Genomic DNA, 21,930 nt, shown 5'->3' on the forward strand with positions numbered 1-21,930 from the left:
TGCACCAATAACAATTTGATGCAGGTTCACATCTTAAATACTCATAGTTCATCAAAATTTTTGTCTAGATCGAGTTTGATAAAATGAGCCGGAAGAAAGAAATTATATACACACATATTACACATAGTAAACAGAGAAAGAACCTTCAGAAAAATGTAAATACACTAAGTTTTCAGCAGTATTAGATTCACCGTTGGACAGAGAAAGTTTCCTATCTTCCTTGAACGAGTCCGCTGAATACTTGGCTGTTACCAGCAAGAGTTGCTTCCCACTCAACTGAGGACAATAGGATCTGCGAAAGTGATATCACTACTTGCTTCATGTCCGGTCTCAAAATGGGATCGTCGTCCACACATTGCTTTGCCAACATAGCCATCTGCACGTGAGCAAAAACTAATAAGGTTGTTTACAATCTTGTTTGAACTTAATCTCAATTTATTATCTATGTCTACAATACATGCTTCATTTCCATGTACCGCGAGAACAGGGAAAAAGTTGACTCCTATATGCATTGATGAGATGGTTTATATGAAGCCAAAGGCTGCTAAAAGGACATTTGTCTGAGCTAAAGTAGGAGGAGAACTTACCTTGAAAAGACAGTCATGAGGATACAAATCCATCAAATTAGGATCAATGTGATCTTTCAAACTTGACACAGTCATGGAGTCAGGTGAATTCCTCAGAGCTGCCACCATCTGAAAATTCAGCATTGTTAGTGTAATTGTTGCACTCAAGCAACCTCAAACTCAGGACACTTTCAATAGTTTCTTCTTTTTCCTGATGAAAAAATTGTTTCCAGGCTGAAAAAGTATTTTGTTGAAAAAATAATTATCTGGTAAATCAGTGATTCAACCCGACTTACAATCGACACTAATGACCTCCTTTCAGCACTTCTTGTCATGGCCTCCTTTCCAGAGACCATCTCAAATAGTACCACCCCAAATGCATAAACATCACTTTTATTCGTGGCCAAGCCATCCCTCAAGTATCTAAAGAAACCAGAGATTGGAATCATTAAGAAACCGATGAGGGAAATTGCCATGACAGCAAATACACGTAGCTTTACTTACTCAGGAGCTAGATAACCATATGTTCCGACAACTCTGGTGACTGACTCTTCCCCATCATTGGTTGCCATGACAAGTTTTGCCATACCAAAGTCTGATATCTGAAGAAGTAAAAGAAGCAATCAGATGTAGTAAATGAACATGTGGGCTGTTGACACAGACTTGGGGCAGAATAACACAAACCTTCGCTCTGAAGCCGCCATCTAGTAGAATATTACTTGTTTTGATATCTCGATGGACATAATGAGGTTTTGTGTGCTCGTGGATATATTCCAGGCCTCTAGCAGTATCAAGTGCTATTTGAACCCTCATGATCCAGGATAGTGATGTATGACCTACAAACAGATATTCCAGTGTAAACGAGCAGAACCAGGGTGCAAAACTATAACAATAAATAGTGCACCGAACATTGTCAAGAGGATGGCAATATATATCAGTCAATGATTATGCTGTTATCACTCACAAAAGAACATACATCCCATATGTGACCAAATGTACCATGTAGATTTCAAGGAGTTCATTATTTTCTAATTACCAATTTGAGAGGAATAGTTATTACAAGGAGCACTTAGAATGTGCTCTATCATAAGCCCACAAGGAAAAACCTCAACAAGTAACTAATTACATTTCACCATGACTAGGGGAAATTAAATTAAAGAAGCTTTATTTTCAATGATGGAGAACTTTGAGACTATTTAACTGTAAAATCATTAAGAGGGGCCATATTAATTCGTAAGTATAATTGGATGAAGGTGAAAACTATACGCTATCAGTATAGTACATAAGAATAGGAGCTTACCTTTGCTCTGTGGATCATGCAAGTGATTTCTGAGTGAACCCTTTTGAGCATATTCATATATGAGAAACAGTTCATCACCGCTGGCTGCATAACCAATCAATTCTACCTTTGACAAAATCAAAAAATAGAATTAGTCAATGTTCTAATTCAGAAACATTGTTTTATCTTTAGAACCATAGAACCTAGCGTCAACATAAATGGCTGTATTAGCATTACCAAATTTGTATGATGAACTTTGCAGAGAACTTTCATCTCTGCCATAAATTCTTTAGTTTTCGTAGCAGTCATCTTCTTAATGGCAACTTCCTGAAATTTCATGCAGAAATATGAAGCTTCAGAAATTTATTAGACAAACAGGACTAGGCATCAGCAAACTCAAAAAGCTGTAGACCTGGTCTCGGAGCAGGCCATAATACACTGAGCCGTATGTTCCATGCCCCAAAAGATTAGAATCAGAGAACCCATCAGTTGAAGATAGAATTTCCTCGTATGTGAAGACTACAGGTTTCTCCACGTCAAAGACATCAGTCCCTATAACTGCAGGTTAACAAAGAAAGAAATATTATCAGCAGGTCAGAAGCATAGAAGACTATTACAATCATCAATGGAACTGGAATAACTAGCAAACATGAGATTATTCTGAAGAAAAGAGACATTGCATTTAAAAAAATATATATTTATACTTTCAAACCTGTAGGAATGTTCATCTGGCGGTTACTAGATTCACCATGAGGGTGATCCCAATCCCCAGATTTGCAACATATGGACCGCCTTGAAGCACAGCAGAAACTTGTGTTTCGGAGAATGTGAAATTTATGTGAAATCTTTCCATCAGAATCTTTAGCTTGACTTCCTTGGGATCCTTTGAGACAAACAAAAAGAAGTACCACCACAAGAATAAGAGCCAAACCAGCAGCTAGACTTCCAATGATCCACCAATAAGGAACGTGAGTCTTGTGATTCATCTGATCTTCTGCTAAAATAACAAAAAATTATATGCTTAGGAGAAGTGAATGGTTTATCAAACCTTGACAGCTAATCACAAATACAATTTACTTTGACTTAAAGAGATATGAGATGAGTACTGAATGAAATCTTTCAACTAATTGTCGTGCAATATTTAATTCATCTTTCACACCTCTATCCAATGAATGATAGAGAAGACGACAAAGATATAGGTGAAGATAAGAAAGAACTTCAGAAAATGTCAAGTCACAAGTGCATGAGAAAAGGAAATCTTACATACCTACAAAGTTTTCAGCTGACGGAGCTGGGGCCGGAGCTGGAACTGTATCATTCTTTACAGGATAAGGCTCACCAGGAACTGAAACATGGAAAAAATTGAAGTGAAAATGGTAACAAAAATAGAGAAGATTCAGGTAATATAAAAACAACTCTTACCTAGACTTGCTCGCACTATCCAAAAACTATTTGAAAACTAACACAGGTAACTAACAGTTAATAGAATCATCACTACATTAGGAATTTCTGATATCTCATCAGTAACGTAATGTCATTCTGGTTTTGGCACGACCTGCCTATTTAAATTCAGTTCAGGAATCTAAGAAACTTGATTCTAGGAATATCAGCGACTAAGCACCACCTACTGGCTTTACCAGCATGACTCAAGTTATGCCCTGACGTAATAACAATCCTCACCCTTTCTTTCACTTCCGAAATCTAACTGTGGGTAACTAATGAGGAACATAACTAAAAGTAATGAGGTGCCAAAATCACCTTATGAGGACCTTGACATCAGGCTTAACCCAAGATTATCACAGTACAATCTAAAGCACAGATCACATTAATAGCTCTCCTTGAACCTGGTATCAATGGCCGATGGCCTGTGTCATGTCTTAAACTCCTAAACAACTAGTCTATAACATGAACAATGTTATAGGTTGTTTTTCAGTTGCCCCAAAATAAAGACACAAGTTATGCAATAGTTCCCTCTCACAGTAAGGTAAAACCAACTCCCTCCACCAGAATCAGACAACAGAACTGAATACACAGGGATACCACAATATGGGTACCCAATGTCTTGAAAAAATAGTTTCTTATTTCTTTTCTATAAATCTATTGGGTAAAATATAAAAAAGCTATCAAGTTTCTTCCTAAAATGGAACTTTGACTTGGATGTGCCACCAAAGAATCCCACATCATACTATGAGAACCATTGTAAAACAGAACTTCATGCCCACCATATTCCACAACCTTGCTTGTTTCCACTTTTGTATTTTACCCATCTCGGTAAAAATACCAAAGCAAGCTCATAAGTGAAAATTTATTCCAACATTGTAGACTTTACAATTACTATGCTGTAGATCTCAATAATAATAACAAAAGTTTTGGTTCAAGTCCTAGTCTACATGATCATCAGTTACAATATAAAATATGAGAAGTCTTACTGTAATCTTGAAAAAGTCGTGATCAAGTTCTTCTCTGGACATATTATATTATATAACTTCAACAGTGTCTGAAAAAACCAGATCCTAATGACACTTCAGACCAAAAGGTAATCCTAAAACCAATTGACCACACCAACTAAAACCAGAAATCATCATACCAGAACTCAAACTTAACAACAAAATTAATGAAAGAACACAGTACGAAAATCATACCAGAATTCAGAGGTATATAGTAAAGTTCCCCAACAGTGAAATTATCAGGATTAGCAATCCCATTCACAGTCTCAATACTATCCATGCTCACCCCAAACCTGCTCGCTAAAGACTCAACACTGTCTCCATCTTGCATCACATAACTCATCAGATAATTCCACAGCCCACTTGAGCAGCCACACATGAGCCTCAGTGACACCACAGCACCTTTCTTGGCTGCCCTTGTAAAGTTTGAAGGAAAATAAGCCAACCCATCATATGAATCAATCACCAGATCGTAAACAGACCCATTATTTTCTCTCACAGTAAAAGTTGTATTAGTCAAGTACTTGCGCAATCCTGAAGCACAAGAACAGTTCTTTCTGATGAAAACATAGTCCCTGCCATTGCCCTCAACAGTTACATCTTCTTGCAATACATCAAACATGCTCTGGATCACCGGAAGGGTCTGCTCTGGAGAGGGTTTGAAGGCAAGAAAAGAGGAGCACAAGCGAGTCGTATCTGTACAATTGAGTGGAGCAACATACGCTTCTGCTGCTGGAGAGTACAGAACCAAAGCTTGGAACAGGAGCTGCAGAGAAAGAACTATCAAGATTGACGCACTTTCAGAACCCATTGTAGCAAGAGAAAAACAATGACTCTTAGGTGAAATTCACTAAGAAAAAGATTCAATCCAGATGAATATCAAACAAGAAAAGAAAAAAAAAAAATCGGATCTTTTGATGGGATATTGAACAAAAATGAATCTTTGCTGGACTTTTCCAGTCAAATATGCCAAGAAGCAAAGCTCAAAGAAAAGGGCATCTAATTCTAATCAATTGTTTGATGGGGGGGGGGGGAGGAGAGGGAAGGAAGAATGGACTGAGAACAGAGCATTTCCTGTTCTGGGGTTGTTTCTTTTTTGCTGAAAATAGGGGACAGAGTGATTACTGACTGATAACTGCTATGAGACAGTGAAAAAAAAAAAGAAAAGGAGAGAAAGCGACTGCCATTACAGGGCAGGAGAGAGAGAGAGAGAGAGGCACAAGTATCTTGCTTTGTTGTTTTTTTCATTTTTGTAAAGCACAAGTAACCTTGAGATTGTTGATAAAGATTTCTTCACTTTTTGATCCAACATTTGCATTCTGGCAACAAAATTAGTATTTGACTTAATAGATCATCATCATTAGACTCTAAAGTAGCAGTAGCAGCCAACCTTCATTACTATTGTTATTACAGCTGGATTTACTTAGTTAAGGTATATGATGTAATCCAACTTTCCCTGTACACATGATCTCATGATGAAATGACATTACCTGTAAAATACCGGGGATCAGTAGAATATAATCCATCAAAACCCTTTTAAATTTTAAATTAATAACCTATAAAGTTATAAAGAATAATCAGAAAACTTATCCATAGTTGAGCTACTTATAAATTGAACTTTTTACTCTTTAGACCCAACATGAGATTATTGATTTTCTAAAAAGTGTTATAATGTTCTGATTCATAATTTTAATAATCCATTATATAATCACAGATTGTATTAAATTTAAAACTAACACCATAGAAATTACAAATTATAGCTTTATCAAATATAATTTCACTACAATTTAATCTCAAAATTAATTCTAAAAAAATGAGTTAAGTGATATAAAAAGAAAAAGAAATCAATATATATTTCTTATATATACTAATATACAAAAAAAAAAAAAAGTAAAAAACTCTCTCCTAATTAAAAATTAAGTGTAAATTTTTTTTATTTTTTTATAAAATTAATATAAAAATTTATTTAGTAAAAATAAATTAGTGCTATATTTGGTGGAATATATCTATATATATATATTATTTGTTAATTATTTAATTGGTTAGCATTTTGGCAACGGAGTGTGGGGGGTGGTTTTGGGAAAAGGAAAGCACAAGTTGCGAAGAGCGTAACAGTTGGGATTGGGGCCCGCAGGCCACCTCTTTCCCGCGTTTTTATCTCATAATCGCCGATGAAAATGACTTCTCCGCTCCGGCTTTTACTTCCGTCAAATCCACGTTGACTTCAATGTAAATCGAATGTATGTAACCGACACTAAATTCATTCATATAAATTAATATGTTATTCTCTGTTAAACAAATTTAATAAATTATGACAACATAAATAATTATTTATGCACATATGAAACATACATTTTCATTTTAGGAAAATTAAATCAAGATTACATATATATAAGTCTATTTTTTAAAATTAATCATCAAGATTAAAAATAAAAAATTATTGATAAATAATTAACCACAGCTGAACAATAATTATTAATTTATTTTTGCGTACAAGCCAAAATATTAGACATAATAAAATATTTTAATTATAATTAAAACCATAAATTATGTTGATTAATCGTGGTCGAAATATAATTTTTCACCATAAATTTATCTGATCATAATAAAAAAAATCAATTTATCATCATTTTTACGTCGTAATTATTTACCTTATAAAAATAATCTTCTAAAAAAAGTGGCAATTTCATTTTTTAAAAAAAAACAAAAAGAAAAAGAAAAGTATCATGGTACGATAATTAGATTACACGTAAGAATAGTAATAGTAAAGTTAATTTAGGACAAATATTGTACGATAACAAGTTTGAATGGTATGGTTAGGGTAAGGGTGCACGTGCATTGGACACAACTATAAAACTGGCTCTGCTGTCCAGTAAAGCAATTACAGGACATTGCATGTGGGACCAAACACCATTAACTGCTCCATCCATCACTATTAATTTATTCTTTTTCATTTTAATTCAAGAGATAATTGTAGTTATTTTTTTTAAAATTCGTTTATTTATAAATAATTTATTATTATTTCAAAAATTATAATTTTTTTAAAAATTAATTATTATCTAACAAATATTTTTATAATGAACTGTCATGTTCAATTTTAAAGAAGTATTTATAGTTATGGCAAACTTTATAGAAATTTATCGTAATTTACCCTTAATTCAAATAAGGGACAATTTATACTCTTCTTCCTAGAGTTCTCTGTGGTTTGAAAAATTATATTTAACACCTCTAAGATTTGCTTCTGTGTAATAAATAAGTCTCACCATTAGTCAAAATTCACCAAAATTGCTGATATTAATAAAAAAAATAGAAAAAATCTATATTTACTTATGATTGGCTTATTACTAACTTATTACAGGTCAAATAAGTATTTTAATGATCAAATTACCCTCATACGTCTTCAAGAGTTAATGCATGTGAGGAGGTATATCTTCACCGTTACAAGAATAGTTTAATCTAAAAATATTATTTGTCTTGCAATAAGTCAATTGAGAGTAAATATCAATTTTCATTAATATCAACAAATTATTTAATTTTGACCAACGAATGAACTTACTTGTTAGGCAGAAACAAACCTCCGTAATACTAGATATAATTTCTCAAAGCACAAAAAAATTACATATAATTACACTAAATCTCGTCAGCAGAGGGGTGTAATTATTCCTTCAAATAATCATACACTACTGCGTAAAAACTACACATGAAACCTTTATAGTTGGATGGATGGATGATTGGCTCAATTTACAAATAAATGCATACTCAAATCAAATACTTGTACAAATATTAATATTCTTACAATCATGTTACATAAATTGCATGTCTTAATCACCTATTTATGGATCAATGCTTCAATAAAGAATGGCAAGAACAGGAAAACTAATTCCCAATCAGTGTCTCATTACAAGCTGTTATCATCTTGAAATTTGGTTTAGACAATTAGGGGAATAAAAACTCCAAGACAAGAATTGTAGGGACAGCTGCCCATATGGTCCACTGCATGTGGACACTTCTCTTTCCAACCATAGTTTAATTAATAAGATACGTAAAACATAAGACGATTATTAATACTCCAAAAGACAGCGAATAATAACACTACCTATGTCATAAAATGTCACTTTATTCTCCGCCCAAATCATTGTAGAGTGGATTATGGTTGTATGAAGCATGCCACATTAATTATTAATAATGATTCTATTAAGTAAATATTTAAGGTAATAAGTAAAGCCAAGGAACATACTCATCTTAATTACACTAGGGTTTAATTCTTCCTATCATCAATCCACGAGCTAGAAAGCAAGATTTTTCATCATGTATTGAGGTGAAAATACCCTTTTCGTTGATCGATTAATGAATATGGGAGTCGAACATGAACGAGAATCGTGTTGCTCGAAACCTCCTGTGGGAGATGTTAAGTGTATTCTTATTTACAGGAGGTCTCTTATCAAGAGAGGACGGTGCAATTATTATTAATACTTCTTTTTTTTTGAATTGTTGTTGAATTATGGAATTATTATTATTAAAATGTTATAAGTGGTTGAAACTTGATTTTATTGAGCAATTTGGTAGCTTTTTCCCATATAAAGAAGCACATTTGAGATATTAAATTCGGGCCGAAAGCCCACACATTAAATGTGGAATTACTTGGGCCGGTATGTCTCATTGCGGGCTAATGAAATTATTAGGACCATTATAGGGGCCCATTTTCATCAGAGTGAAGTGTTAATGAAACCCACATAAAGTTTCGGCTGGTCTTTAACGTTGGGTACACTCTGATTTCGAATAACCCCAAATTTATGGCCCAACCTATACACTCACCTTCCAATCTTTTAGGTTGTAAAAGAGGGTGTTAAAGTTCCTAAAATTGGAACAATGCGCAAGAAATTATAACTGATCTAGGTAAATTTCGTTAACCAACCTTAAGTTTGTGTTTAGAATCACTTTAATTTCACCCATTTACTTCTTGATTACAGAATTTTTTAAATTTGCGTTTGGAATTACTTTAATTCCACCCTTTTACTTCTTGATTTTAGAGTTCTCTCATGTCGACATATACTTGTACTTGAATCCCTCAATTAATTTTTGGGTAAATTATAATTATTTTTTCTAAAATTTATCATAATTTTTTTAGTAAATATAATTTTCATAAATAGGAAAAGATATAGTACAACAATCATAAATTAAGCAGTGTTTCCCTCGACAGGCCAAGGGATACGCCACAATTTATAAAGTGCATGTGTACTAACAGAGCTAGTTAAGGTAATGCTAAGTATCGCTGTCTAACATCCTCCACAATTAAGCTAGCTACAATATTCGGGTTCCGCTCAGTACGCTCGAATCTTCTAAGATTTCTCTCCTCCATATATGGTAGATACAGACACTCAGTAATGCGCGATAGGCCACATTGACGATATGTTTACCCCTCCACCTCCTCGCAGCCAACTCAACATCCATCGTCCAATCTCTAGTAGGCCACGCAAAGCGTACAACTCGTCTAATAGTGTGAAGGCATCGGCCACTGTATCGACATCGGAAGAATATGTGTGTGTGTGTGTGTGTGTGTGTGTCTCCACCTCATCCTCATCACATAATACACATCTACCTAAGTGAGATAACTATGGTTTGTCCATCGTAGGTAGTTTCTCCAATATAGCAAGTCATAAGATAAACATGTGGCGAGGTATCTTCAAAGCGCCCGAAAGTAGTGAAGCCCAACCTACTTTTTGGCCTAGTGGATCAAATAATCGGTATAGAGCTTGGGACATAGGGATTCCACCGGCAAATCTCCTAACAATTCGATCATTATCCCTGTGAATCGGTGGAAGCGTGTGAGTAATCTCCAAGTACTCTATGTCAGTAATGAGAGGCCACTGCCACTAACCTCCCTGGATGGCAGAGCTAAGTCTGATGGATTCATGAATACCAAGGGTGATCGGCCCCCTCGGGAATCTCTCCATAAGAGGACCGAGATGATGACATGGGTCCTTCCAGAGATAAAAGTCACCTCCATCTCCAATATGGTATTCCACCACTGGTCGCAGTCACGTTCACAGACGGATCATTTTCTTCCAACTCCACGAGCCTCTATGATCAAGGATAGTCCATATTGAAGCATCACGTAGTCGCCCCTGATATAGCCAATCAACCTAAATGGAAGTCCTATCACACTGGATGACATCACATAATTTTTTGCATATGAGAGCACGGTTCATTGTGCTAATATCCCGCAACCCTTATCCTCCCTCAACCAGTGGTTTACAAACCTCCTTCCACGCCACTTTGGCGTAACTACAGTGAGAGGTATTTGTAATTATATTAAACCTCAAGAGAGGGGTTGTAATTTACAATTGTTTTTGCAAAAAAGAATGAATTTCTTTCTTTAATTAAAATCTTGGATTCTTCAAAAATATCTCAAGTGAGAGACGCAAAAGCAAGTTAGAAATTTTAATTCAAATCGAATTTGGTCGAATGTGAACAAATCATATAACAAGTGAAATACACTTATCATATGATTGATATATATTTTAAAAAAAGTGATCCGTCATATAATAAGTGTATTATATTTACTCTGTAATTTATTTGATTTTCAACCAAATCTGATTTGAGTAAAAAAATTAAAAAAAAAAAAGAGTGGCCGAATTAAAAGGGTATAAACTGCTCATATCTTAGCATGCAATAATAAGCCCTTTAAATAAAGAAAAACCCATGACATGAGGAATATGTAACCCATAGACCTAAGTTTGTGTAATAATTGGGGGGATTTAAGGAACCACCTTATTCCTTCAATTATTGTTATGTTTCTATTATTAAAATATGTGTGTTTGTGGGTAGTTGGGATCTCAAAGAATTGAATTCTCTCACTTGAAGCATTAATTCTTTCCTAGGGACCTTGAAATCCCATTTCCTTTCCTTTCCTTTCCATCATGTCTACATCATATCCTCCACTTTTTTCTAAGAGATTTGGACCCCATTAAATCCATTCTCCTATTCATTTCTACATCTTTTTCCCCTCTCTTTCCAAATTCTTTTTCTTTTTATTTTATGAGAAAAAAGATTAGATTGAACAAAATTCGTTGCAGCTATTCCAACGGAAGAGATTTAACTTTCGTCCAAATTTAAAAATGTTTTATTCAATTTCATTACTGCAATCCCATTAATATATTAGAAACAAGTATGATTTCCACTAGATCGAGTATTATATACGCCGACCTTTGTTGGCTCATGATACACCCCGACCTTTGTTGGCTCGTTATGCACCCCATCAAATTGTAAGTTCTAACTCCTCATATCTAGCATTATAAGTTGGTCCTGTTGGCTATAACACATGCATAAATAATGGTAAACTTTAAATCCGTAATAAGGTGGATCATATATTACAGTGATAATGATATTTACACCTCTTTATTCATCATTTATATGCATAAATCATCAATATTTTTTGCGTAATTACAGAAATCAATCATGACAGTCAAAAGGCATAAGTGTTTTGTTATTGACAATTTTGGTGGACTGAATGTGCAATTTTTTCAAAAATATGAATGATTTATTAAATAGACCATAGACCATAGACCATGAAATGTAGATTTAATTATCCCTTTATTATAAGACGGTGGATTGCTATTGACATATAATACACCTATATAGATTTTGACAATTTTTATATTTTTAATAAGATTCAAACTCATAATTTTATTTAAAACTAGACGACAATATTTACAGTATTTTCGATATTTTTAACTGAGTTTTACTTTCTCTTAATCATAACAATATTGGCAGAAAAGGGGCATGAACCGTTTTCCTTGAAAGAAGGTTCCATGATGGGGTCTTAGATTAGGTTGTTACTCTTAATTAAGTAAATAAATTAGCAATCATTAAGTCTACTAGGATGTTAGAAAATGGAATATTAGTGGTCCAAGAACACGTGTTTGCCCACAAGAACCAACTATTTTTCACATAGCTACCATTCCTTTTATTTATTTTTTGTAATAAAAATGCTTAACTAAAAGAGAATAATTTGAGAGCATATAAGCCCTTATAATAAGGGTTAAAGTTCAATTATTATTCCTTTGTGGTTATGTTTTCATTCCCAATTTTTGACATAATAATTAAAGTAAAAACATAATTATTTTGTATGTAATTTTATAGAAAATATATTGATTTGACACCACTATTCAGTATATTATCGATATGGATTAAATCCAACTTGAGTTTTAACCGATTGACAATTATATTATCCTCAAAATGGTTATGGATTGCATCCAATTTGGATTTAAAATGAATTCTTTTTATGGATTAAAAAACCTTTATTCGAATACGAATAATTATTATACTCAATATAAAACTAACATACTTATTCTCTTACCCCTTTTTTCTTTAATATCTTCCTTTATATTTAAATGGTGACATATATGTTCTTCTAGAACTCCACATCATTTTCATAAAATAGTATCGTGATTTAAGAGATGTACTTATAATTTGTATGAGTTTCACGATTTTATTTTTAAAAAGTGACTCGCTAGATAAATGAATATTGGATCTTATAAGTCGGTCAAACTCCTCATTTATAATAAACATGATACGCTTGTCTATATCGAAATATATAGGATTGAAAGGTATGGATGTGAATAAATATTTAATATTTTGGCATTCCTTAGCCTAAGTTTGGTTTATAATATTTTGTTGAAAGAGAAGCACTTGTGTTTTAGATACATTGCATCAAATGTTGTGGAACTATAAACTAACACTATGTTTGAAGGACAATGATATCACTATGGGCTGTGGGAAAACACTAATGTTTGTTCTTATCAACATCTTAAAATTGCCTTTTCTCCTTCAAATAATTACTTACAACTTGTTTTTTTTGCTTTTTGATAATTGAACTTTTGGGTTCGCTGCTTTCATGGAAAAACACCACATCATCATTTCATTTTTGATTCTATGTATCATTAAAAGTATATATATATGAAGAAAAACCCAATTAAAATAAAAATATGGGGCTATAAAATTACATTCTTGGTGGGGGATATGGAAATTGGAAACGTGGAAGAAATGCACTCTATTCTACAAATGGAACAGCAGCCCCTTCTCACCAACCATCCAATTTTTCCTCTTTTTCCACCAATTTCATTGCCAAGTTTCCAACAATTCATAAGACACACATGGGTGCGTGTGTACAACATTTAGATTTTAATTAAAGTAAAAAATTTTGTCACTCCGAATTACATGTTAATTTATATATATAAACACGCGCACATATATTGCACATTTCCAAAATTTATATACTTGAAAACGATCACTGTACCTCTAAACGAATTAAAAAAAAAAGTGAAAACGAACTTTACAAATAAGATGAGTAATAATTCTAAAATACTTAAGCACGCATGCAGTCTAATCCAACGATACAAATAGCCCTTCTCGACTACGCATTCAATTAACGTGGAAATATTATTCGAATCTTGGCATTACTTGTGTATAGCATTTAATTTATTTTTTATTCTTTTACAAGCGTTTTAATTTATATTAAAAATTATAATTTATAATTAAAAATATTAAATTATTTACTGCTTAACTTACATTTAATTTTTTTTATCTGGTAAAAGTAGAAATCATTGTAAATTTAACTAAAGTGAGTGAGGAAAGTTAATAAGTAAAATTAGATGAATCTGGAATTATGAAGTAGACCAACACCATACAACCCAACATAGTGCATAATAATAATAATGTGATAAGACTGGCGACTTTAAGTCAATTGAAATTTTAAACTAGTGCGCTATGTCTAACTCCCCATCCAAAAATCGTAGAGCCAGAGCCAGAGTCGCATCATTGCACGGACGACTCTCGCTACCTCCCAAATTGCTCTTTCGATTTGACAACCATATCACGAGTTGCCTCCCCCTCACTTGTCATCCACCCGTAGCCGTTGGATCCTTCTCCAACGGCCGGGATTGCTTCAGACACTTTTATTACCATTCTGGATTGTTAAAGCACAAGATGAAGATGTGAATCTGATGTGACGCCCAGATGCCGAATGTCGGGAGCTAACACAGCCACAGGGCGCGTGGCTTAAAATTACTGTTTAATCCTCTCCACTTAAAAGGTTTTCTTTTTTAATTTAAAATAATAAAACATTCTCCTAGTATTATTATATTTAGAAAATAATTGCATCTACATTTTCGATTTATACTGTTTAATTCTTTTTCTAATAATCATGTCAGGAATTAAATTTCATTATATTCACGTTGATAAAAGCTACAATTTATACCCTTTAATTAATTTTTTGATCTAATTACATATTTACTCGTTAAATAATATTTTAATTTGCTCATAATTTTAACAACGAACTTTAGTTATAATATTTACTTGCATAATTTATTACAAATCCAAATTCCATAATTTCTCTTTCTAAAATACACAATTTCGAAATTAATTTTTTTTAATTTATAATTAATTATGCAACTGTATCAAATAATATTTTTTTTAAAAATGATTATTGTAGTAAATATCTTATTGAATAAAGAAAGGGTCATTTCTAATTAAAAATAGAGAAAGCTATGGAGTATTGTCTTTAGAAGTATAACCGCACGCGTTACTGGCGCGAGTGGTGAATGCATAGCAGATGCTTCTGCGCAGTACGTAATAATGGCGCCGACTTAGGGGACGGAGCACTGGGGGGCGTTAGTCGAAGCATGTTGGCTGGTCGGACCCCAAAAGCGCAAAACAAGGTTCCCTCATCCCACGCGCTGGAGTGTGTGATTCCCCGTGAGAGGGCCCACATTAATTAGAAATTTGTTTGACGCGTGTCATGCAATGGATGGGGGACCCATCTCGGTGGCTGGGGTGGCGTCTCTGAGTATCCAAGCTGCTGCTGCAGGCCAGCAAAAGTCCAAACCCCAGCCTCACATGCGCCACCGTATGCTTACGTCATCCTCCTCCCTTCATTATTCTAGCTACTAGCTACTTATTAGGAATTATATTTTACTTTAGGGAAAATGCCATTTTGGTAATTCGACGGTGATTATTTTTTCTCATCAATTCATTTTCATAATTCAATTTTAAATTTTTCTCTCACAATTTAGTCAAGAAAATTGTATATAATTTGTACATAATTCAATTAAATTATAATTTTTATCTTGTAAATAAGCTAAGTTAGAGGAGTAAATGCAATTTAATTAAGTTCTATACCAATTACATGTAAAATTTTTTTATCAAACTAATTGAATTTTTTTTCAAAATTTTAAAATTAAGAATGTGATGGTTAAGTCACCCCCAAATTACAGACTAAAATTATATTTTTATATATTTTATTTTACCACTCATACTCAATGTCTTTTTTTTAAAACAAATAATTTTTTTTAAGTATTTTGTGTGTGTGTGTGTTTGCGAATGAAAAAATCTTAATAAATTAGGGGATTAGATTTCACATGGTAGAACTAAATTGTGAGGTCCTAAATTAAATTAGATTATGTTTTCTAAATCCTTCCTGACATCTAAAAATAGTAAAATTGGGAAAGATACATACTGTGTTCGAAATACAAACACAAACCTCGTTTTCAACTAGCAACCTAATTTCCAAAGTCTTCGGCTCAAATAGGCATACACACGTGCAAACTTATATATTGATCTTATTTTAAAATCGACAACTTATTGACTTTCTTAATAGGATTATATAAAATTATTGGAATTAAAAGTAGCAATATATCAAATAAAATATTTGTTACGCGACACCAATAGTTGGTATATTTACTTTTAAAAGTACAGGGTAATGATTTTGCAAGAGAAATAAAAACTTTGGTACGGAAAAAAAAATCTTAATTTTGATTTTACATTAAATAAAAACAGAGTTTTTCTCCTCGATTTCTTTTTGGTCTGAGTGAAGAAACTTGTCAAAGGGAAAGAGAAGGTGCCACCTAATTGTGGTTGAAATGAAGTGGTGGAGATTACGTGACCAACCCAAATCTAGGCACTGTTCAATTAGAAACAAGTAGTGACGATGGTGGCCTAACAGCCGTTGGATGAAATGATGGTCAAAATTGCAAGTTTGGGGGAGGGGAGTGTAAGGGAAGGCGAGTAGCAGCAATAGGAGTAGGAGTAGGAGACAAGATCATGGGATCTGCATGTTTTTATTGCAAATGCTCCTCCTGCAAATACGGATCATGCAAATCTTATTCTAATCATACTCTCTCTCTCTCTCTCTCTTCACTTTTTCTTTTGCTTTCTTTTAGCTTTCTATATTATTCAGAAAAAAAAAAAAAAAAAACTTTTGTCCTTCTAATTTTTAATTATTCAAATTTATTTATATTTTACTAATTTCTTTCACTCACTGTTATATACTTATCTCGCATATTACTTCTTCATATTTCATTTTCTCATAAATTTTTATATTATTAATAAATTCATAATTATAAGTTATTTTTTCTTCTTTCACTCCACTCCACACGTATATTTCTTCTCGTGAATTTTTTTTCCTACATCCCCTAACATCATGGTTGACGATCATTAATTTCAGCGGGTATTTGTATTTTTTAAAAAATAAAAATATTTATATTTATAATAAATATGAAGGAATTCAGTCGTAATTTATTTTAGAGAATAATAACTCTTGTATGATTGGCCATGAAATTATATTTTTTTGTTTAAAAAATTAATATATTATTTTGAGAAAATATAAGGAAGGTTAAAAATAAATGGTCGAAGAACAATATCCTTTTCATAAGTATACAAATCCTCATTTACATAAATCAAGTTGCCAGATAATAAAGCAAATAAATTATATGAGAAAATTGGATCACCCTATAAATCGAAAAATATTTATAATTTTAACATGGGTCTTTTCTTTAAGAACTCACTAGATACGGTGATAGATAATATTTGCACGTATAATTTTTAATAATATTTTTATTTTATATAAATTTATCATTTATTTTTATTTTAAAAATTATCATTATCTTACAATTTTATACAAAACTGTCTAATAAATTTTTTTATTCAATAATTATCAACACATGTATTATTTAAATTAAATTAAAATTTATACTTTGTATGATCATGTTATATTGATAACGATGATAATACATACAAATAAATACTAATATATAATTTCAATTTCAATTAACAATAAGATTGAACAAAATTGGAGTAAATATAAATTTTGAGTACATGTAATTACATGAAATTAGTTTTCTGAAGGAACTTGACTGAGTAATTAATTTAACTTGAGTTGGGAAGTTGAACGACGTTTTTGAAATTATAACTATTTGGTGTAGTGGTAAAAACCCTCTTCCCTTTATGATAGTGTAGATGCTGAGTTATACTCAGAGGGTATTTGCACAAACTTATTTTAAGTATTTTCTTGAATTTTTACTAAAATTTAATTGAAATTAATATTTTTAAATTATAGTTTCTCTTTTGATTTACTTTGGTGAGTTAATCTAAATAAAAATTGTAAGTAACAATTACGAACTTTTGCAACTCATTAATAAAATTATAAATATTAAGTTGTCTTCCCAAATACTTTGAGTCTCTGCAACACAATAATAAATTTATAAATATTAAATTATTTTTTCAAACTCTCTCAATTTTATTTTATTTTTCACTCTTACTTTCAAACAATATTAATGTTTCCTACCACTTAATTTACAGTTTTTTTCTCAAAAAAATAAAAGTTGAAATGATTCCTTAAAATTTGTTAATTAAGCAATAAATGCAAGAATCTTGGTTTAACAAGAGATTACTTAAAAGGGTTGTTTTATTTTTTCATAATTAAAAGTCACTCACAGTTTTAACCACAACTGCGAAAACGAGATTTTTAATTTGATATCAAATCAATAAGTGTAATACATTTATTATATAATTATTTTTTTAAAATTATATTTCAATTATACGGAAAAAATATACTATTATTATCATATAATTAATTTTAATCCCATCCAATACAATTCCGACTACAATTTTTCCTTTTTCCAAGCTCTTTTTGATCAACTCCTCTAAAGATGCTCTACGAACAACATTAAGTAAAGGAAAAAGATGGGGGGGGGGGCATGTTGGTGGGGCAGTGTGCTAAAACTCTAAGCCTGAGGCCTAATAATATATCTATGGTCTAGACTTTGCGTCACTGTATAATCCGGTTTGTGTGTTTATCACATTTGTTGATGAGAGAGGTCAGCACGCTTTTGCTTCCTGCCCCCAACCCAACAACGTTATATAGTATTTTTGGGGGGTTGGTTGCGTGCAGTTTGTTCCAATTCCGTTTCCCGTTTTAGCGCTGCCTTGAGTCGAAAAGAATCTGTCTTGTTCTCTTTTTACTCATCCATTATTTTTCTTGTTACCTTCCATTCAGTCACCTAATTCTCTTGTTTTCTTGTTCATAATATGCGGCCTTTAAGGTATTATTATTAAACATCAAGAGAGAGAGAGAGGGAAGCCCACTACACTCAATCCGAGCGTGCCACAAAAGAAAATACCAAGTCATAAAAGCAAGATTGCGATCCCATAAGCTATAATAGCTCTCTTCTACTTCTCTCTTCCGGGCTTCTACTTATATCGTTTGTGTGTCCTTCAAGAGTTGCAGTTTTGATAGCGCTGTGTTTGGCAAGATTTTGCATCTTGGGTTTTTACTCTTCTGTTCTTCTTTGTGGGTTGTTGTTTTTTGAAGTTCTGGTTTTGGTTCTTGTTGTTGTTGGGAGAAGAAAAGATTTCATCTTTGCCTTGTTTGTAATGTGTAAAAATGTGGGCTTTCATTGTTCTTAGCTTCAAGTCTTTATTCAATAGTTCTGCAGCATCTCATTTCTGACCTGAAACTTGTAGACACACACACACACACACACACACACATATATATATATATATATATATATAACTGTGGTGTTCGAGTTAGTAGATTATTTAGTTTTGTGAAAGGAATGGAAGGGTACTCAAGAAAAGATCCACAGTTGCTGGATTTGATTCCAAAAGATAGCGAGTGTTTTGTTGCAAAAAGGGCAGAAGAAGAAGCAACAAGGCATCATGGGGTTTCAGAGGAGAAAAAGCTTGAGCTGAGTCTTGGTCCACCAGGTGGAGGAGACTACTGGACCATCACCAAAACCTCAAATGAATCTCTTCTCTCTTTTCCCACCTATTTTTCAACCAACCCTTGTGTGAAATCCCCATGGCAGCACCAAACTTTTCTTCATCATCTCCAATCTGCTGCTCAGCTTCCTCTTCCTGCCATGAAGGAATCACCACCACAGCCCTGCACCAATAGAGCAGCAGCTGTGGAGTTGCAGAGTGCAGAAAAGAAGAAGGCATTTTCACCAGCTCCTGCAAACACAGCTGTGCACAACACTAGCAGCGCTCAGAAAAGGTACTCCCACCTTTATTTTCTTGCCTGTTTTTACTATTGGTTTTTTCCTTCTTGGACAGAGGATATTCACTGTTTTTGCACAATTTTTTGTTAAGTGTACTTTTGTGGTCCATGCATTTGGTTTTGATTCTTTATTGTCTGCTATGTCCTATGGATTTCCTTCTCTTGTTTCTTTGTCTTTTCAGTTTTTGCTCATCCATTTCTATGAAAGATCAAGGTTTTGTTTGCTTCCATCTTTAAATTGTTTTTCTTTGTCTAAATAAAGATAAGTTTATACAATGAATTTGCAATAGTTCAAGATAATTTTGTCTGTTTTTGGATAACACAAAAAAAAGTAAACAAACAAAGTCTAACTTATTTTTGTTTTTTGTTTCTTTTCTAATTTTTCCTCTACTGGTTATTGTTAGTGACTTAGATGCATTATTTCATTTTGTGATGGCAAATAATTAGAAGGGATGAGTAGAGCTGTTTCTTGGCAATAAATGCCTTTCTTGCGCTATTACTTGTATGATTAGGCAGAGATATGAAGCATAATATCATCTTCTTTAAACTAACTTGTTTTTTCTGTAAACAATAGGACTGCTCCAGCTCCGGTGGTGGGATGGCCTCCCATTCGTTCATTCCGAAAAAATATTGCAACCGGCAGCTCTTCTAAGCTAGCCTCTGAATCACCAAATGCGGCTGCCGACAAAGATTCCGGCCCGAAACCTGCTGAAAATAGCCCAAGAACTCTGTTTGTGAAGATCAACATGGATGGAATTCCCATTGGTAGAAAAGTTGATCTCAAAGCTTACAATAGCTATGAAAAGCTAGCCTGTGCTGTGGACGAGCTCTTCAGAGGCCTTGTTGCAGGTTATCGATCTTGAATTCTTGAAAATGCTACCGTCTTAGCATTATATATAATCGCTATGTTTGTCTATCAAATAAAAATACATGCAATCGAATTGAGTTTGTTTCATCCGTGTAGCTCAAAGTGAAGTTTGTGCTGGTGGAATCAAAGATGACGAGGGAGGGAAAGGAAAGGTGATCGGAGGTTTATTGGACGGGAGTGGAGAATATACCCTTGTGTATGAGGATAATGAAGGTGACAGAATGCTTGTTGGGGATGTCCCTTGGCAGTAAGCATCTTTACCTCCACGGATAGTTTTGTTCCGCAAATATATTAGTCGCATTTGCTTTGCCTAAAATTCTCTGCTTTATCTCAACTTTTGACTATCTATGGTTCTTGAAATAGAGATCTCGAGTTCATATTCACTAACGCTCCCTCTTTTTCCAGCATGTTTGTATCGACAGTCAGGAGATTACGTGTGTTGAAAAGCTCGGAGCTGCCCCGACTATCTCGTGAGTTCTGCTTTCGCTATTAATGCTGGTAGAAAGAAAAAGAAATCCAGATTGGTTCTAACGTATGCAACTTTGGTCTCCGTTTTTGCAGGTGGAAGTAAAGAGGGGAAGCTCTCTCTCAATGCATGAGCGTAGTCGGGAAGTCTGTCGCTTAACGATGGTCACAGGGAGTATTTTGGCGTCGATGATGATCAACTTTTGGATATTATCTTATTATTATTATATATATATATATTTAAGATGGAAGTAAATGGCTGTGTTCTGTGTTTTATGTAGTAGTGAAGATTTGGGGTTGTGGATTTTGTAGAAAGAAATGCACTTGTTTTCTTGTTGTTGGATGAACTGCAAATTATTACTTAATAGGAATGTTATGAGGTTTTTGTATGTGATGGCTGCTAATGCTGTCATCTTGGTTTCAAGTTGTAGCGCTGTGTTTGGGAAAAAAGAGTCGAGTGCTTCCGTTGCTTGTAAACAGTTTAAAGTGATCAAAGAAATACAATTTCAGCTTCTGACTTTCTCAACTTCTAAGGAGTTTTCACTTGTAATCACAAAGTGTGGTATATTACAGTAACCTTTTTTTTTAAATCTGGTTTAATTATGAATATTCACTCATAGTTTGGAAAATTATTAATAATTTATTAATTTTAACCGTTGTCTAATAATTAACTCATTTTGTTTGTTGTCATTAGATTTTTTTTATTTATTTTTTGTGCTAAATTGTTCAAATTGTTCTTATGGACTAAAAGTTATACTTTTATTTATTTTTTTATTAATTTTGATTAAGTGGATAGTTTTATATAATTTTTTAAATGTTTCATCCACTTGTTTGATCTTTTACAAATTTTTATTTTTATTCAAAAAAATACATCAAGGGTATAGTTGATAATTTTTTAAATCCATCCAATGAATCCATAATTTTTTTAAACATTGAGGGGTATTTGTATTTTTAAACAATGAGAGGGT

General features: G+C 33.1%; 2 protein-coding genes across 3 annotated transcripts; one reads left to right on the top strand and one right to left on the bottom strand.

Annotated features, from left to right (window-relative positions):
- Nucleotides 1–2: 2 nt before the first annotated feature.
- Nucleotides 3–5,511, bottom strand: LYK3 (protein kinase family protein / peptidoglycan-binding LysM domain-containing protein). 2 transcript variants are annotated; one of them, XM_088878771.1, is made up of 11 exons: nt 4,488–5,511; nt 3,113–3,190; nt 2,558–2,842; nt 2,258–2,403; nt 2,083–2,172; nt 1,867–1,972; nt 1,251–1,402; nt 1,071–1,168; nt 863–989; nt 588–695; nt 3–376 (listed from the first exon to the last, which is right to left on the bottom strand). In XM_088878771.1, exons 1-11 carry the CDS (start codon nt 5,101–5,103, stop codon nt 212–214), a joined length of 1,971 nt encoding a protein of 656 aa, XP_088734897.1. In that variant the 5' UTR covers nt 5,104–5,511; the 3' UTR covers nt 3–211. The 2 variants fall into 2 exon arrangements, with proteins under 2 accessions (XP_088734897.1, XP_011072436.1); XM_011074134.3 differs by having other exon boundaries at nt 2,558–2,839; nt 4,488–5,508.
- Nucleotides 5,512–18,487: 12,976 nt separating this feature from the next.
- Nucleotides 18,488–21,488, top strand: LOC105157692 (auxin-responsive protein IAA26). Its single transcript, XM_011074136.3, has 5 exons — nt 18,488–19,626; nt 20,204–20,478; nt 20,594–20,744; nt 20,903–20,967; nt 21,059–21,488. Exons 1-5 carry the CDS (start codon nt 19,187–19,189, stop codon nt 21,094–21,096), a joined length of 969 nt encoding a protein of 322 aa, XP_011072438.1. The 5' UTR covers nt 18,488–19,186; the 3' UTR covers nt 21,097–21,488.
- Nucleotides 21,489–21,930: the final 442 nt, after the last annotated feature.

This window comes from Sesamum indicum, linkage group LG3, assembly GCF_026168435.1.
Source record: "Sesamum indicum cultivar Baizhima isolate 11 linkage group LG3, ASM2616843v1, whole genome shotgun sequence".
NCBI classification, from domain to species: domain Eukaryota; kingdom Viridiplantae; phylum Streptophyta; class Magnoliopsida; order Lamiales; family Pedaliaceae; genus Sesamum; species Sesamum indicum.

Excerpts from the sequence above, each read along its gene's own strand:
- LYK3 (XM_088878771.1), bottom strand. The coding sequence starts at position 5,103 with ATGGGTTCTGAAAGTGCGTCAATCTTGATAGTTCTTTCTCTGCAGCTC. Across the intron at positions 1,973-2,082 it reads AAGTTCATCATACAAATTTG|GTAGAATTGATTGGTTATGC; the intron begins GTAATGCTAATA and ends ATTTTGTCAAAG. Across the intron at positions 990-1,070 it reads TATGGTTATCTAGCTCCTGA|ATACTTGAGGGATGGCTTGG; the intron begins GTAAGTAAAGCT and ends TGGTTTCTTTAG.
- LOC105157692 (XM_011074136.3), top strand. The coding sequence starts at position 19,187 with ATGGAAGGGTACTCAAGAAAAGATCCACAGTTGCTGGATTTGATTCCA. Across the intron at positions 20,745-20,902 it reads GTTGGGGATGTCCCTTGGCA|CATGTTTGTATCGACAGTCA; the intron begins GTAAGCATCTTT and ends CTCTTTTTCCAG. Across the intron at positions 20,968-21,058 it reads GGAGCTGCCCCGACTATCTC|GTGGAAGTAAAGAGGGGAAG; the intron begins GTGAGTTCTGCT and ends CCGTTTTTGCAG.